The sequence below is a fragment of the Aotus nancymaae genome, unplaced genomic scaffold (genome assembly GCF_030222135.1).
Source record: "Aotus nancymaae isolate 86718 unplaced genomic scaffold, 86718_ANA_hifiasm-v0.15.2.pri h1tg000012l, whole genome shotgun sequence".
In the NCBI taxonomy this organism is placed as follows: domain Eukaryota; kingdom Metazoa; phylum Chordata; class Mammalia; order Primates; family Aotidae; genus Aotus; species Aotus nancymaae.
Genome location: NW_026988423.1, coordinates 50290594 through 50307248, shown reverse-complemented (window position 1 = coordinate 50307248; position 16655 = coordinate 50290594). Strand labels below are relative to the sequence as shown.

Here is a 16655-nt window from a genome sequence, read left to right as displayed (position 1 = left end):
CTACGGGAATGGTGCACTCTGGATTTATAAGGCACACATTCTGTGTGGCTGAACCTTAATGGTCCTGAATTTCCCAAGGTCAACCAGCTACTTGGAGCTACTTGGGATTTGCAGCAGGGTCTTGTCCCACATCTTATGGCTATTACACCATCCCAAGATGGCTCTCCACACTGCCATACTACCCCTGAGATGAGTTGAGCAGAGATGCAAAGTATTATGTTGGTGCAAAAGTATTGTGGTTTTGGCTCTTACTTTTTTTATTTTATTTTTTGAGATGAAGTCTCGCTCTGTTGCACAGGCTGGGGGGTGCAGTGGCACGATCTGGGCTCACTGCAACCTCTGCCTCCTGGGTTCAAGCAATTCTCTACCTCTGCCTCCCAGGTAGCAGGGACTACAGGGGTGTGCCACCATGCCCAGCTAATTTTTCCATTTCTTAGTAGAGACAGGGTTTTGCCATGTTGGCCAGGCTGGTCTCAAGCTGATCTGCCCACCTTGGCCTCCCAAATGCTGGAATTATAGGCATGAGCCACCACACACAGTCTACTGGGGTTTTTGTTGTTGTTTTCAAGAGATGGGATGTTGATCTGTTACACTGGAGTGCAGTGATGCAATTACAGCTCACTGCAACCACAAACTTCTGGGCTCAAGTGATTCTCTTACCTCAGCCTCCAGAGTGGCTGGGGCTACAGGCATGCACCACCATGCCTAGCTAATTTTTTAAACTTTTTGTAGAGATGGGATCTCACTATGTTGCCCAGGCTGATCTCAAGCTCCTTGTCTCAAGCAATCCTCCTGCTTCAAAGTCCCAAAGTCCTGGGATTACAGGAGTGAGCCATCATGCTCAGCCTTCTGACCACTGATAATGAGAAAAACCTTTGAATATGTTTATTTTAAGGGCCTTAACCAGGCATCTGAAAAAAAAAGGAAAGAAAGAAACTGTGCAATCCACAAAGAACACTAATCCAAAGAGATAAAAATGGCCAGGCATGGTGGCTCACACCTGTAATCCCAGCACTTTGGGAGGCCGAGGTGGGTGGATCACTTGAGGTCAGGAGTTCAAGATCAGCCTGACCAATAGGGCGAAAGTCCGTCTCTACTAAATATACAAAAATTAGCTGGGCATGGGTGGTGCACACCTGTAATTCCAGCTACTCAGGAGGCTGAGGCAGGAGAATCGCTTGAACCTGGAAGGTGAGGTTGCAGTGAGCTGAGATTGCACCACTACACTCCAGCCTGGGCAACAGAGGGAAATTCTGTCTCGGGGAAAAAAAAAAAAAAAAAAAAAAAAAAAGGCCGGGCGCAGTGGCTCATGCTTGTAATTCTAACACTTTGGGAGGTGGGTGGATCACTTGAGGTTAGGAGTTTGAGACCAGACTGGCCAACATGGTGAAACTGTGTTTCCACTAAAAATAAAAATAAAAAATTAGCTGGGCCTGGTGTTGCATTCCAGCCCGGGTGATAGAGCGAGACCCTGTCTCAAAAACAAACAAATAAATAAATAATTTTAAAAAATCTGGAAATGGGATCTCCAGACATTAGAGCCCTTTAATGCAATCCAATAAGAAAAAAACAGCACCATCCACAAATTATTTTGTCAAAAAAAAAAAAAAAAGAAAAGGCTAGGCGTGGTAGCTCACACCTGTAATTCCAGCACTTTGGGAGGCTGAGGCAGGTGGATCACTTGAGCCCAGGAGTTTGAGATCAGCCTGGAAGATGTGGTAGAATCCTGTCTCTACAAGAAAAAAAAATTAGCTGGGCTTGGTGGCATGCACCTGCAGTCCCAGCTACTTGGGAGGCTAAGGTGGGATGATCTCTTGAGCCCAGGAGGCAGAGGTTGTAGTGAGCTATGATCCTGCCATTGCACTCCAGCCTGGGCAACAGAGTGAAACCTTGTCTCAAAAAATAATAAGAATATGGCCAGGTGCAGTGGTTCACACCTGTAATCCCAGCACTTCGGAAGGTCGAGGTGGGTGGATCACTTGAGGTCGGGAGTTGGAAACCAGCCTGGCCAACATGGTGAAACCCTGTCTTTACTAAAAATACAAAAATTAGCCAGGCGTGGTGGCAGGTGCCTGTAATCCCAGCTACTCAGGAGGCTGAGGCAGGAGAATTGCTTGATCCTGGCAGGCGGAGTTTGCAGTGAGCCGAAATTATGCGACTGTGCTCCAGCCTGGGTGACGGAGCAAGACTCCGTCTCAAAAAATAAGAACAAGAATAAGAATAAATTATATATATATGAAACCTCAATCTAATCAAGCCTCTACCTCTAATCATCAATTTGTAGGAAATACAGGGGACGGAAGAGCAAGTTAAACAACGCCATAAGAAAGCAATTAGCCAAGTCTGGATATAGGACGTTCTACAAGCCACATGACCTGGTTTCTCCAAACATCAAGGTCATGGAGAGAAAAACAGAGGTAGGCTGACAGATTAAAAGAGACTTACTAAACGCAGCATGGATTGGATCGTGGAATGGAAAAAGGACATTGCTGGAAAAACTGACGAAATCTGAATCAATTCTGAAGTTTAGTTAACAATCATGTTCCAGTGTTAATTTCTGAGTTCTGACGGATGTACTATGGTTGTGTAAGATTTTAACATTAGAGAAAACTGGATGAAAGGTATACAAGAACACTCTGTACTAGCTTTTCTGTAATCTAAAATAATTCCAAAACAAAAGTTTATTTAAAAGAGAAAGAGAGACGGATTTCAAAAGTGTAACAGCCAAATGCAACGGGTGGTTCTTGGTTGAATCCTGGTTTGAACAAATCAGTTGTGAAAATATCTTTAAGACCATCAGGGAAGTTTGAACATGGACTGGATATTGTCTGACAGCAAGGCATCACTGTTTATTTTATTAGGTGTGATAACAGCATGGTGGTTATGGGTTTTAAAAATGTCTATCTGGTAAACACATGTATTCAGTGGTGAAATGATGTGATATCTGAAATTTGCTTTAAAATACTCCAGAGGAGGCCGGGCGTATTGGTTCACGCCTGTAATCCCAACACTTTGGAAGGCCGAGGTGGGCAGATCACCTGAGTCGGAGTTTGAGACCAACCTCGCCAACATGGTGAAACCTCCACTCTACGAAAAATACAAAAATTACCCAGGTGTGGTGTCAGGTGCCTGTAGTCCCAGCTTCTTGGGAGGTTGAGGCAGGAGAATCACTTGAACCTGGGAGGCTGAGATTGATTGCTGCGAGCCAATATTGTGCCACTTCACTCCAGCCTGGGTGAGAGAGCAAGACTCCGTCTCAAAAAAAAAAAAAAAAATTCCAGGGGAAAAAATAAAATGATGACAGTGGATAAAACAAGATTGAAAATGGTTGAGAATTGTTGAAGCAGATAATGGATATATCCATATTATACATATACTCATTATATATTATATACACCCATAATCTGCCATTATTTTTAATATATATAATGGGTATATATTAAAAGTAATGGCAAAAACCTCAATAACCTTTGCACCAACCTAACATTGAGACAAGGTCCTGCTCTGTCACCCAGGCTGGAGGGCAGTGGCACATCTGTAATACCAGCACTTTGGGAGGCTGAGGTGGGAGGATCACGAGAGTCCAGGAGTTCAAAACCAGCCTGGGCAATATAGTGAGACCTCATTTCTATTTTTAAAAAGAGAGAATTTGGCCAGGCACGGTGGCTCATGCCTGTAATCCCGAGCACTTTGGGAGGATGAAGTGGACGGATTGCTTGAGTCCGGGAGTTTGAGACCAGCCTGGGCAAGACCCTGTCTCAAAAAAAAAAAAATTCAGAATGGGTATCTTTTTTTTGAGAAGGAGTCTCACATTGTTGCCTGGGCTGGAGTGCAGTGGCGCAGTCTCGGCTCACTGCAACCTCCAACTCCCAGGTTCAAGCGATTCACCTCAGCCTCCCGAGTAGCTGGGATTATAGGCGTGCACCACCACGCCTGGCTAATATTTTGTAGTTTTTAGTAGAGATAGAGTTTCACTATGTTGGCCAGGCTGGTCTTAAACTCCTGGCCTCAGGTGGTCCTCCCACCTCGGCCTCCCAAAGTTCTGGGATTATAGGCATGAGCCACTGCACCTGGTATATATTTATTTATTTTTTTTGAGACGGAGTTTCGCTCGTTACCCAGGCTGGAGTGCAGTGGCGTGATCTCGGCTCACTGCAACCTCTGCCTCCTGGGTTCAAGCAATTCTCCTGTCTCAGCCTCCCAAGTAGCTGGGACTACAGGCGTGAGCCACCATGCCCAGCTAATTTTTGTATTTTTAGTAGAGACAGGGTTTCACCATGTTGACCAGGATGGTCTCGATCTCTTGACCTCGTGATCCACCTGCCTCGGCCTCCCAAAGTGCTGGGTTTATAGGCGTGAGCCACCGTGCCTGGCCATCTTTATTTTTATTTATTTATTTATTTTTGAGATGGAGTCTCGCTCTGCCACCCATACTGGAGTGCAGTGGTACGATCTTGGCCCACTGGAACCTCAGCCTCCTGGGTTCCAGCGATTCTCCTACCTCAGCCTTCTGAGTAGCTGGGACTACAGGCATACACCACCAAGGCTGGCTAATTTCTTTTTGTATTTTTAGTAGAGACTGAGTTTCACTCTGCTGGTCAGGCTGGTCTCAAACTTCTGACCTCAAATGACCAGCCCGCCTCAGCCTCCCAAAGTGCTGGGATTATGGGCGTGAGCCACCGTGCTCGGCTACCAGCTATCTTTTTAATGCCTTCTTAAATAATAGTGTAAGCACTTTGAGGGTGAGTACCAGGCTATTTGCATTTTCAATATCCCTTTGCTGCACAGAGATGGGCACACAGAAGTAGCTTGTTATAGGCACACAGGCCACAATAAACCTATTGTCTCAGACATGATGAGGAGCAGGCATGGAGGCTCACACCTGTAATCCCAGCACTTTGAGAGGCCGAAGCAGGTGGATTTCTTGAGCCCAGGAGTTCGAGACCAATTTGGTCAACATGGCAAAACCTTGTCTCTATTAAAAATATAAAGATTAGCCAGGCATGGTGGTGGGTGCCTGTCGTCCCAGCTACTCAGGAGGCTGAGGTGGGAGGATTGATGGTCCAGAGGTTGAGGGTGCAGTGAGCTGAGATTTCACCACTGTACTTCAGCCTGGGAGACAGAGACCGGGTCTCAAAAAAAAAAAAAAAAAAAAAAAGAGTTCGAAACTCAGATGATCGTCTTAGTCCTGCAGTTTCTGGGATGTATTCATGCTTGTCCTAAAGACTTTCATCCTAGGACGAGCACAGTGGCTCATGCCTGTAATTCCAGCCCTTTGGGAGGTAGAAGCGGGTGGATCACCTAAGATCAGGAGTTCGAGACCAACCTGGCAAACATGATGAAAGCTTTTCTCTAAGAATAGAAAAAATTAGCTGAGTGTGGTGGCCGTTGCCTGTAGTCCCAGCTACTTGGGAGGCTGAGACAGGAGAATCACTCGAACCTGGGAGGCGGAGGTTGCAGTGAGCCAAGATTGCACCACTGTACTCCAACCTGGGCAACACAGCGAGACCCTGTCTCAAAAAAAAAGGCTTTTGTCCTAAAATACTCCAACACTCCCAGTACTATATGGAGTAATGTTATTCCTCCATCTCCCCATTTGTCCGTGGTCTCTCTAGCTTGGGTGCAGCTGCTGGCACTGGAAAGATGAGTTGAAGATAATAAACGACATTCCTGTTCCCTTACTGTGATGCCCAGCAGCATAAAGCCCAGTTTACGGCAACATGGAATTACTCTGCTCTTTAAGATCTCATTACGCATGGAAGGCAGGGGAAGGTGGAAGGCAGACTGCTCACAAATTCCTGGGGGGGTGACTTCATCATTTATTAGGTGTTGGCCAACTGCCCAAGGAGCACAGTTCAGATTCCTTTTGGGGGAGGCACTGAAAATCCCCTGATAACCCAAATTCTCCAAATCTTTTAGCCCTCGAGGGAGGGAAGGAAGGCGAGAGGAGGGAATCGATTCCATTAAGTGGCTGTTTACTCCTAGATGACCAGCCTTGAGTTTATGACAGAGACTTGGGGCTTAGGAAGTCTGGACATTCCGTTGGTTGATTGATTGATTGATCGATTGATTGAGATGGAGCCTTTCTCTGGAGTACAGTGGCGTGATCTCGGCTTACTGCAACCTCCGCCCCCCAGGTCTAAGTGACTCCGGTCCCACCTATGTCTCAGGCTTCTGAGTAGCTGGGATTACAGGTGCCAGCCACCATGCCGAGACAGTTTCTGTATTTTTAGTAGGGATGCTCACTGCAACCTCCGCCTCCCAGGTCCAAGTGACTCTCCTGCCTCAGCTTTTTGAGTAGCTGGGATTACAGGCATCCGCCATCATGCCCAGCCAATTTTTGTATTTTTAGTAGGGATGGGGTTTCACCATGTTCAGCAGGCTGGTCTTGAATTCCTGACCTCAAGTGATCTGCCCACCTCGGCCTCCCAAAGTGCTGGGATTACAGGCATGAGCCACTGCACCTGGTGTGGACATCCCATTTAAAAAGTTGAAGTGGAGCTGGGTGCAGTGGCTCATGCCTGTAATCCCAGCACTTTAGAAAGCTAAGACAGGCAGATCGCTTGAGCCCAGGAGTTTGAGAGTAGCCTGGGCAACATGGCAAAACCTCGTTTCTACAAAAAATACAAAAATCAGACAGGTGTGGTGGCATGTGCCTGTAATCCCAGCTACTTGGGAGGCTGAGGTGGGAGAATCACCTGAACCAGGGAAGTCAAGGCTGCAGCGAGCTGAGATTGCACCGCTACATTCCAGCCTGGGCAACAGAGTGAGATCATCTCAAAAAAAAAGAAGTAGGACTCCAGAGAATTGGATGAGTGAATAGCATGGGTCGTTTAGGGCAGAGAGTGAAGGGAATTGGATATATACAATGCTTGAGGTACGTACTCAAGAGGGTACATGTGTGACATATGAGTATACACTGAGTTATGTAAATAAGAGGTCACGAGAGCTGGCTGTTCCCACTACGTTTTCAACAGCATCTTCTTGTTTTCTTCTGACAACAATCCTACAACCCTTCTTTGGCGGGGAGGAGGAGGACAGGCGCACCATGTAACCCGGGCTGAAGCGCTGTGGCACCATCATGGCTCACTGCAGCCTTGAACTCTTAGGCTCAAGCAATCCTCCTGCCTCAGCCTCCCGAGTAGCTGGGACTACAGGCACATGCCTCCACACTAATTTTTTTTTTTTTTGTAGAGATGAGGGTCTCACTACATTGGCCAAGCTAGCCAAGAAATCTCATCCTCAAGCAATCCTCCCACCTCAGCTTCCCAAAGCATTAGGTCTTTTTTGTTTTGTTTTGTTTTTAAGACAGAGTCTCGCTCTGTCGCTCAGGCTGGAGTGCAGTGGGATGATCTTGGCTCACTGCAACCTCTGCCTCCTGGGTTCAAGTGATTCTCCTGCCTCAGCCTCCTGAGTAGCTGGGATTACAAGTGTGTGCCACTATGCCCAGCTAATTTTTTCTAGTTTTTAGTAGAGATGGGTTTCACCATGTTGGCCAGGCTGGTCTTGAACTCCTGACCTCAGGTAATCTGCCGGCCTTGGCTTCCCAAAGTGCTGGGATTACAGGCGTGAGCCACTGTGCCGGGCCTCCAAAACATTAGGATTACAGAAGTGAGCCACTGCCACTGGCCTCTACAATCCTTTTGCAAAATGTGCTGCAGTTCACTAAGCACTTCCATATTTGATGGCTTTTCTCCATCCTATAGGCATTTTACAGACAGGAATTCACTGGTTGCAAGGGTAGAGCAAGCCTCAGGACATCTGCACCCTTAGGATGCTTTTGGGAGAGTTAGAAAAAAAGCTCCCAGGCCGGGCTCGGTGGCTCATGCCTGTAACCCCAGCACTTTGGGAGGCCGACGCAGGCTGATCACCTGAGGTCATGAGTTCGAGAACAGCCTGGCCACCATGGTGAAACCCTGTCTCTACTAAAAATACAAAAATTATCCAGGCATGTTATTGCTTGCCTGTAATCCCAGTTACTTAGGAGGCTGAGGCAGGAGAATCGCTTGAACTTGGGAGGCAGAGGTTGCAGTGAGCTGAGATCACGCCACTGCACTCCCGCCTGGGCAACAGAGCAAGACTGTCTTGTAAAAAAAGAAAGAAAGAAAAAAATCTCCCAACCCGGGCAAGTAGAGTATGGGCTGGATTTCTGGTCCCACCTGTGCCTGGTGCAGGGTCCAAGCACTATGGGAATTCTGCAAGCTAGAAAAGACCAACATATGGCCAGGCTGGCCTTGAGCCCATCATGGGAGCTGGGACTCTGTTTTTCCATTTATAAAAGGTGGGATTGTCTTACATCTTCCTGAAGCCCTTTCCCGGATAGGATGTCTCATGAATCTGTGATTCTAGCTGCAACTTTTTTCTTTTATTGAGATGGAGACTCACTCTGTCATCCAGGCTGGTGGGCAGTGGCATGATCTCGGGTCACTGCAACCTCTGCCTCCTGAGTTCAAGCCATTGTCCTGCCTCAGCCCAGCCTGTAATTGAAGTGAGGCGCCCCCAGCACACCAAGCTAATTTTTGTATTTTTACTAGAGATGGGGTTTTACCATGTTGGACAGGCTGGTCTAGAGTTCCTGACTTCAGGTGATCCGCCTGCCAAGGCCTCCCAAATCTAGCTACAACTTCTCACCCCAACTGACCCTTCCTCCTTTCCCAAAGCTTCTTACCTGGAAGACCCAGTGGGGCAGGTGGGGGCTGGAGGTGAAACGGGAAGAAGATTCCTGGAAAGCCGTGGCCGGTTTCTCAGAGGCACCCAGTACTTTGATCCAAAGAGCCCTGCGCAAGGAAGGAAAGACATGCATTTGTATGGCTTAACTTTCTTGAGCTTCAGTTTCTATTTGTGAATGGGACCACCGAGGGTAGTGTGGCGGGGATTCACCAACATCGTGCAGGTGAAATTGTCAGTCACAGAATGGGCACTCCAAACCGTTTGTGGACCCGAAGGTTTGGTTGCAAAGTTTCCGTGTATCGGGGGCCCGGGCGCGAGGTCTGGCTTTTGGGGTGCCAGGCTCCGAGGATCCCCAACTGAGCTCGCACCCTAGCTCTGCCACCACTGCCGCCTCCTCGGTCCCGGACCGCCGAGGGTTAACCAGAAAGCCCCACGCCCCCTTTGACGGCGCAGAGCCCACCTCGCCGAATTTGAAAAGGCGGCCCCGGAGAGGCGTGGGCGCCCCCCACACTCTTCCAGCTCGCACCCGGGCTCCGGTTGCTCTCCTGGCTCCGCTCGCTCCGCTCCCGGCCGGGGCCGCGGGTTCGGTCTGGGCGCCGGTGCGCTCCTGCCGGTCCTGGTGCCCGGGACTCCGAGTCCCCGCGGGCGGCCGCGCACCATGAAGCTGGCCCTACTCCTGCCCTGGGCGTGCTGCTGCCTCTGCGGGTCGGCGCTGGCCACCGGCTTCCTCTACCCCTTCCCGGCCGCAGCCCTGCAGCAGCACGGCTACCCCGAGCCCGGCGCCGGCTCCCCCGGCAGCGGCTACGCGAGTCGCCGGTGAGTAGCGCGGGGCGGCGGGGCCTGGGGGGCGCGGACGGCGGGGGCCCTGGGCACGGGACGGGTGGCTGGAGCGAGAGACGCGGGGGCTGGAGCGCGGGGCGACCCCGGACTTAGTGGGGGCGAGGGGCAGCAGGGACTAGGGGCTGTAGACACCGCGCAGCTGGAGGGGGTTGGGGTGCGGGGCAATCCAGGCCTGGGGGCGCGGAGTGGCGGAGGCCAGGGGCTGGGGACACGGTGCAGCTGGGACGAAACGGCGGGGGCTGAGGGTTGGGGGCACTCGGGGAGAGACAGCAGGGCCTGGGGTGCAGAGCGATTGGGGGCTAGGGGAGCGGGGCGGCGGGGGCTGGGGGCTGGAGACCGGGGGCGGCTGGAACGAGCGACGCGGGACTGGGGGTTGAGGTCACATGGGGCTGGGGGCTGAGGGTTCGGGTCCAGGTCCTGGTCCCGGGCTGCGGTGGTCTCTGGCTGCGCCCACCCTGTTTCTTCCTTTCTTCGCTTCCCCAACCTTCGCCTCCTCGTTTCGGGCTCTGAGTGGAGATGGCTCCGACCACGGTGGCCGGGGCTGGGGCTCTGCCCGGGGCGTTCGTCCGCTCACGTGGCTCCGCCGCTCACCTGCGCGGCTGCTGCTTTGTGTCGCGGAGCAGGTTCCGGGGTGGCCAAGGCCGCGCGTCCCGGGCGCCCCCTCTCCTACCGGCGGCCCCAGGAAACGGGAGGGGTCATTCCCGCCCAGTCTTTGGGGCTGAGGCCGCAGACGATCCTCCTGAGACTCTCGGCGATCCCTGGACTTGGAACCGGCTGGAATCGGGTGGCTCCGTTGCGGGGTTGGAGAGGGCGCAGGGGCACCAGGCCCGGGCGCAGGGTTACCGGGCCCGGGAACCGGGACCCGCCGGGCGTCTCTTACCTCTCGGCCGGCAGGTGGCGCCATGGCCGCCCCCGGGATGCTCAGGGCTGCGGCTCCGGAGCCCGCATTTGAATTCGCTCAGAAAACCGTAAGCGTGCAAGTAAAAGTTGCCAGACGCCTCGTTTGCATAAATCACTTGAATTTAGCTTTTCCCCATTTAGTGATAACTACAACCCACACAGCTATGACAGCGCTTTGGAATGCACTACCTATGTCTGTTCCTTCTATCTCTTTACATTTTAATTTACTTTTTGCAGGGGCAGAATCTCTGTTGCTAAGGCTTGTCGCAAACTCCTGGGCTCAAGCGATCCTCCCACCTTGGTCTCCCAATCTCCATTTCTTTTGACCCTTAACAACCCTAGGGTTAAAACATTAGAGTAGTATCTTTCCTTTAGCTGAGGAAACTGAGGCACAGAGAGGATTTGCTAGGCTCAGTGGCCACTCAGGACTGACTTCTTCTGCTTTTTTTGTAAGGTAGGGTCTTGTTTGTTCCCCAGGCTGCGGTGCAATGGTACAATCATAGCTCACTGCAGACCTGATCTCCCAGGCTCAAGCGATCCCCCCACCTCGGCCTCCTGAGTAGCTGAGACCACAGGCGAGCACCACCATGACTGGCAAATTTTTTTATTTTTTGTAGAGATGGAATCTCACTATGTTGCACATGCTGGTCTCTACTTCGGGCCTCAAGAGATCCTCCCGCCTTGGCCTCCCAAAGTGCTGGGATTATAGGCAGGAGCCACCGTGCCCGGCCCCGAGCTGATGATTTCTGGAATACTGCTCTGCTTATCAAAGCTAAAAAATCCCAGTTCTTTTTTTTCTCCTTGATATTTACCAAATCAGAGGACTCCAAGATGATTTCTGGCTAATGCCTTAACAACAGGGAGAAAGGGATGTTTCGTGCTGGGAAGAACCATACACTCATGGCTGGATGAGGTGGGACCCAGAAAAGCACGAAAGTGCCTCTGGAAAAGTTTGCATGCAATTCTTTTTCTCTCATTTTGTTTGGAAATACTGACCCGGGGCTTCTATGAGGAGTATTCTCCAAACACCCACGCTGGTGTGGCCTCTGCACAGTTCCATATGAGGATTGTCTAAAAAACAAGCTTTTCAACTTGCAGAATAATATATACAGCATGATTTTATTTATGAAAAAGAAAATCGGATCTACATCCAGGTAGACAAATGCACAGAAAAAAGTTTCTAGGAAACCATTTCAGCAGTTAACGATATGAAGAAGCCTAGGGCTGGGCCAGGGGACTGTCCCATTTTCCCTCTGTCTGCTTGTGGCTTGTCTGAATGTTCTTCTGGTTTTTGTGGGTTTTTTGGAGACAGAGTCTTGCTCTGTTGCCCAGGCTGGAGTGCAGTGGCATGATCTTGGCTCACTGCAACCTCCGCCTCCTGGGTTCAAGTGATTCTCCTGCCTTAGCCTCCTGAGTACCTGGGACTACAGGTACGTGCCACCACACCCAGCTAATTTTTGTATTTTTAGCAGAGACAGGGTTTCACCACGTTAGCCAGATGGCCTCCATCTCTTGACCTCGTGATCCACTTGCCTCGGCCTCCTAAAGTGCTGGGATTACAGGTGTAAGCCACCACGTCCAACTAAATTACTTTCTTTTTTTTTTTTCTGAGACCGAGTATTGCTTTGTTGCCCAGGCTGGAGTGCAGTGGTCCGATCTCGGCTCACTGCAACCTCTGCCTCCTGGGTTCAAGCAATTCTGCCTCAGCCTCCCAAATAGCTGGGATTATGTGCACCCGCCACACCTGGCTAATTTTTTTTTTGTATTTTTAGGGGAGATGAGATTTCACTGTGTTAGCCAGGATGGTTTCCATCTCCTGACCTCATGATCTGCCTTTCCCGGCCTCCCAAAGTACTGAGATTACAGGTGTGAGCCTGGCTGTTTTTGTGTATTTTTTGAGACAGAGTCTTGCTCTGTTGCCCAGGCTGGAGTACAATGGTGCAATCTTGGCTCACTGCAACCTCCACCTCCCAGGTTCACATGATTCTCCTGCCTCAGCCTCTTGAGTAGCTGAGATTGCAGGTGCCCATCACCACTCTGGCTAATTTTTGTATTTTTAGTAGAGGTGGGGTTTCACCATGTTGACCAGTTCAAGCTGGTCTTGAACTTTTGGTTTCAAATGACTTGCCTGCCTCAGCTTCCCAAAGTGCTGGGATTATAGGTGTGAGCCACCGTGCTCGGCCCCAAAGAGAACCTACTGGCTGGTACAAGGGATCGAATGGATGGTTTACAAGAAGCATATATTCATGTAATACTTTTGTAATTAAAAAGTGTGGGAGGGAGAAAAAAAAAGGTCTTCACAGCCTGGAATACGCCTGCAAAAAAGGCAAGAAGTGAGGTCTGCGAAGAGCGCGAGCGCATGAGGACCTTATCTGGCATTTGGTGGGCATGGGGACCTCTGCAGAAACTTGGAAGGGATCATTTTAGCGCAAACAAAAAGAGGCTCAAACTAGTGTGGGAATCTTCTAGAACTCTTTCCACCAGGATGAGAATGGGGAGAGGATATAATTAGGTTTGGGGGGATGTGGGTGAATCTGTGGGAAGTAGATTCCTGAAAAGGATACCAGGAGGTGTTGGAGAGGGTTGGGGCAGCTTAATATTCCAGAGTATGACTGAGTCTTCGCCCAGAAAGCCCAGCATGGGTATTGCAGGCACCTGGACCTTGCCTGAGTGAGTTATAGGCTGGAGCTGGCTTGGGCATCACATGTTTCTGTGTCTCCTCAGCTGTCTGTCACAAGTGTCCCTTGCCCTCGAGATCCAAGATCTCTAGAAGCAGAAGGCCTGGGGACAGCAGGTGGCACAGTGGTCCTTGCAGCGTTGGCTTTCAGGAGTGTGTTTACAGGGGCTTGGTCTCAGTTGATGGGCAATGATGACAGAGCTGTTTCTTGACAAAGAGGCTTCTTTAATTTCATTGTCACTGCTCCTAAAGTTTGATTTTTTTTTAAGGCAGGGTCTCGCTCTGTCACCCAGGCAGGAGTGCAGTGGCACAATTATAGCTCATTGCAGCCTTGACCTCCTGGGTTCAAGCAATCCTCCCAAATCAGCCTCCTGAGTATTTGGGATCACAGGCATGGGCCACCGAGCCTGGCTAATTTTTAAATTTTCATAGAGATGGGGTTGTGCTGTGTTGCCCAGGCTGGTCTTGAACTCCTGGCCTCAAGTAATCCCTTGGCTTTGGCCTCTCAAAGTGTTGGGATTAGAGTATGAGCCACTGTGCCTAGTCAAAAAGCAGTTTTTAATTGTTACTTTGTTCAAGTCTGGGTCTAAATAAGTCTGCTAATTGGCAATGCCTGTGGTCTGAACTACTTGGGAGGCTGAAGTGAGAGGATTGCTTGAACCCAGGAGGTTGAAGCTGCAATGAGCTATGATTGTGCCACTGCACTCCTGCCTGGGTGACAGAGCCAGACCCTGTCTCTTCTGTCCCTTTTAGTGTAGGAAAGTCCTGCCACTTTGAAAGAGTACTTCCGTACTTTGAAAGAGTACATGCTGTTGACTTGAAGACCAGTTGTTCTCTGCAATTTCCATATAACTGCTTTAAGTTAATTACACCAATGTGTAATTAATCTCACCTGCAATGTCCACATACAGGTGGGATTACACTAGCTAATTACTAATTGCTCCCCAGTGGTGTAATTAATTTGATCCTCTGCCCCCTGTATCTTTTCTATTTTGGAAGTTAGGTGGAAAGGTTTGATGATATTTATGGTCTCTATTTGGTGGTGTTGGGAGAGACAGAAATACTTCATGGTGATCTAGTCTACCATATCATATCAGGGGAGGCTATGGACTGAGTGTGTGTCTCCCCACCAGATTCATATGTTGAAGCCCTAGCCCCCAACGTGGTGGTATTTGGAGGTGGGTCGTTTGGGAGGTAACTAGATTTAGATGAAGTCATGGGGGTAGTACCCCCATGATTCGATTAGTGGGTTTATAAGAACAGGAAGAGAGGCTGGGTTTGGTGGCTCACGCCTGTAACCCCAGCATTTTGGGAGGCCAGGGTGGGTGGATCACCTGAGGTGCAGAGTTTGAGACTAGTCTGGCCAACATGGTGAACCCGTCTCTCCCAAAAATACAAAAATTAGCCAGGTGTGGTAGTGCACACCGGTAATCCCAGCTACTTGGGAGGCTGAGGCACTAGAATCGCTTGAGCCCAGGAGGCAGAGGCTTCAGTGAGCTGAGATCATGCCACTGCACTCCAGCCTGGGTGACAGAGTGAGAGTGTGTCTCAAAAAAAAAAAAAGCCAGGCTCAGTGGCTCATGCTTGTAATCCCAGCACTCTGGGAGGCCGAGGCGGACGGATCACCTGAGGTTGGGTGTTTGAGACCAACCTGACCAACATGGAGAAACCATATTTTCATTTTTTTAATAAAAACCATGTTTTTATATCTCAATAAAAATAAAAAAAGAGGAAGAGATATTAGAGCTGTCTTTTTGTCATGTTAGGACACAGCAGAGAAAGAAGGTGGCTGTCTGCAAACCAAAGAGAGACCTCAGCAGAAATTGAATCTGCCAGCACCTTAATCTTGGACTTCCCAGCCTCCTGGGCTATGAGAAATAAACGTCTGCTGCTTAAGCCACTCAGTCTACAGTATTCTGTTATGGCAGCTCTGAGCTGACTAACAGAAGGACGTGACTTTCTTCTGGAAAACTGAGTGTTAAATACTCAGCAGAACACCGCTGTCTACAAGTCTCCTCCTCCGTCTCCCTTCTTTTTGTTGCAATTTATTTGTTGAAGAAACGCGGCCTTCTAGAGTTTTCTTTGTCCAGGATTTTGTTCGTTACCTGTTCATGGTGCCTGTGAACATGTTCATCTATCCTCTATTTCCAGATAATGGGAAATTGGATCAAGGGCTTGGTTGGATTTCGTTCCTCCTCCTCCTTCTTTTTCTCCTTACGATGATCATCGTTATTTTGGCAGAATGACCTCTTGGGTGGTGTAGTGTTTTTCCACTGGGAATCATGCAATGTCTGGTTGTGTCTCTTTAGCTCTTGTGATGCTTGAGGGGTTGGTGATCATTGCCTATGCCATTATTTCAGTAAGGATCGCAAAGTGGATGCAGGACAGGCAGGCCCCTGAACGAGGGCTTAGCTGGGAGGGTTCTTGGCTTCACCCAGGAAAGAATTCAAGGTCACGCCAGTTAGAATGGCAATCATTAAAAAATCTGGAGACAACAGATGCTGGAGAGGATGTGGAGAAATAGGAACACTTTTACACTGTTGGTGGGAGTGTAAATTAGTTCAACCATTGTGGATGACAGTGTGGCGATTCCTCAAGGATCTAGAAATAGAAATTCCATTTGACCCAGCAATCCCATTACTGGGTATATATCCAAAGGATTATAAATTGTTCTACTATAAGGACACATGTACACAAATGTTCATTGCAGCACAATTTACAATAGCAAAGACCTGGAACCAACCCAAATGCCCATCGATGATAGACTGGACAGGGAAAATGTGGCACATATACACCATGGAATATTATGCAGCCATCAAAAACGATGAGTTTGCATCCTTTGTAGGGACATGAATGAACCTGAAAACCATCATTCTCAGCAAACTGACACAAGAACACAAAATCAAACACCGCATGTTCTCACTCATAGGCGGGTGTTGAACAATGAGAACACATGGACACAGGGAGGGGAGCACTATACACTGGGGTCTGTTGGGGGGAAACAGGGGAGGGACAGCAGGGGGTGGGGAGTAGAGGAGAGATAGCATGGGAAGAAATGCCACATATAGGTGAAGGGGAGGAAGGCAGTAAATCATACTGCCACGTATGCACCTATGCAACAATCTTGCATGTTCTTCACATGTACCCCAAAGAAAAGAGAAAAAAAAAAAAAAAGAAGCAAAGAGCAGTTTATGGACAAAAAAAAAAAAAAAAAATGAGGCTTGGACCAAAGGAGTGAGCAGTGTGTATATTTTAGAAATTGGCAAGTGGATATATTTAGAAATATATATTTAGAATTGGCAAAAAAAAAAAAAAAAAGAAGAATTCAAGGTTGAGTGGGTGGTGTCAGACAGCAACTTTTACTGAATGGGCAGCGCACAGCAGCAGCAGAGGTTCTGCTCTCTGCAGAGCAGGGCTGCCCCACAGGCAGAGTGCCCAGACTAGCAGCTCAGAGGCAGTTTAGCACTATTTATACTCACTTTTAAGTATATGCAAATTAAGGGGCAGTTTACGCAAGAATTTTTATTTTTTTATTTTTTATTTTTAAAATCTTTTCCTGAAAACACAT

At 49.1% G+C, this 16655-nt stretch overlaps 1 protein-coding gene across 2 annotated transcripts in view; it reads left to right on the top strand.

Moving 5' to 3' along the window:
• Window positions 1–9328: 9328 nt before the first annotated feature.
• Window positions 9329–16655, top strand: part of COL26A1 (collagen type XXVI alpha 1 chain) — a 188905-nt gene continuing 181578 nt past the window's right edge. For both annotated transcript variants that reach the window (XM_064375342.1, XM_064375341.1), the window contains exon 1: window positions 9329–9486. In XM_064375342.1, the coding sequence (XP_064231412.1) occupies window positions 9329–9486 (158 nt within the window). The remainder of the gene's footprint in view (window positions 9487–16655) is intronic.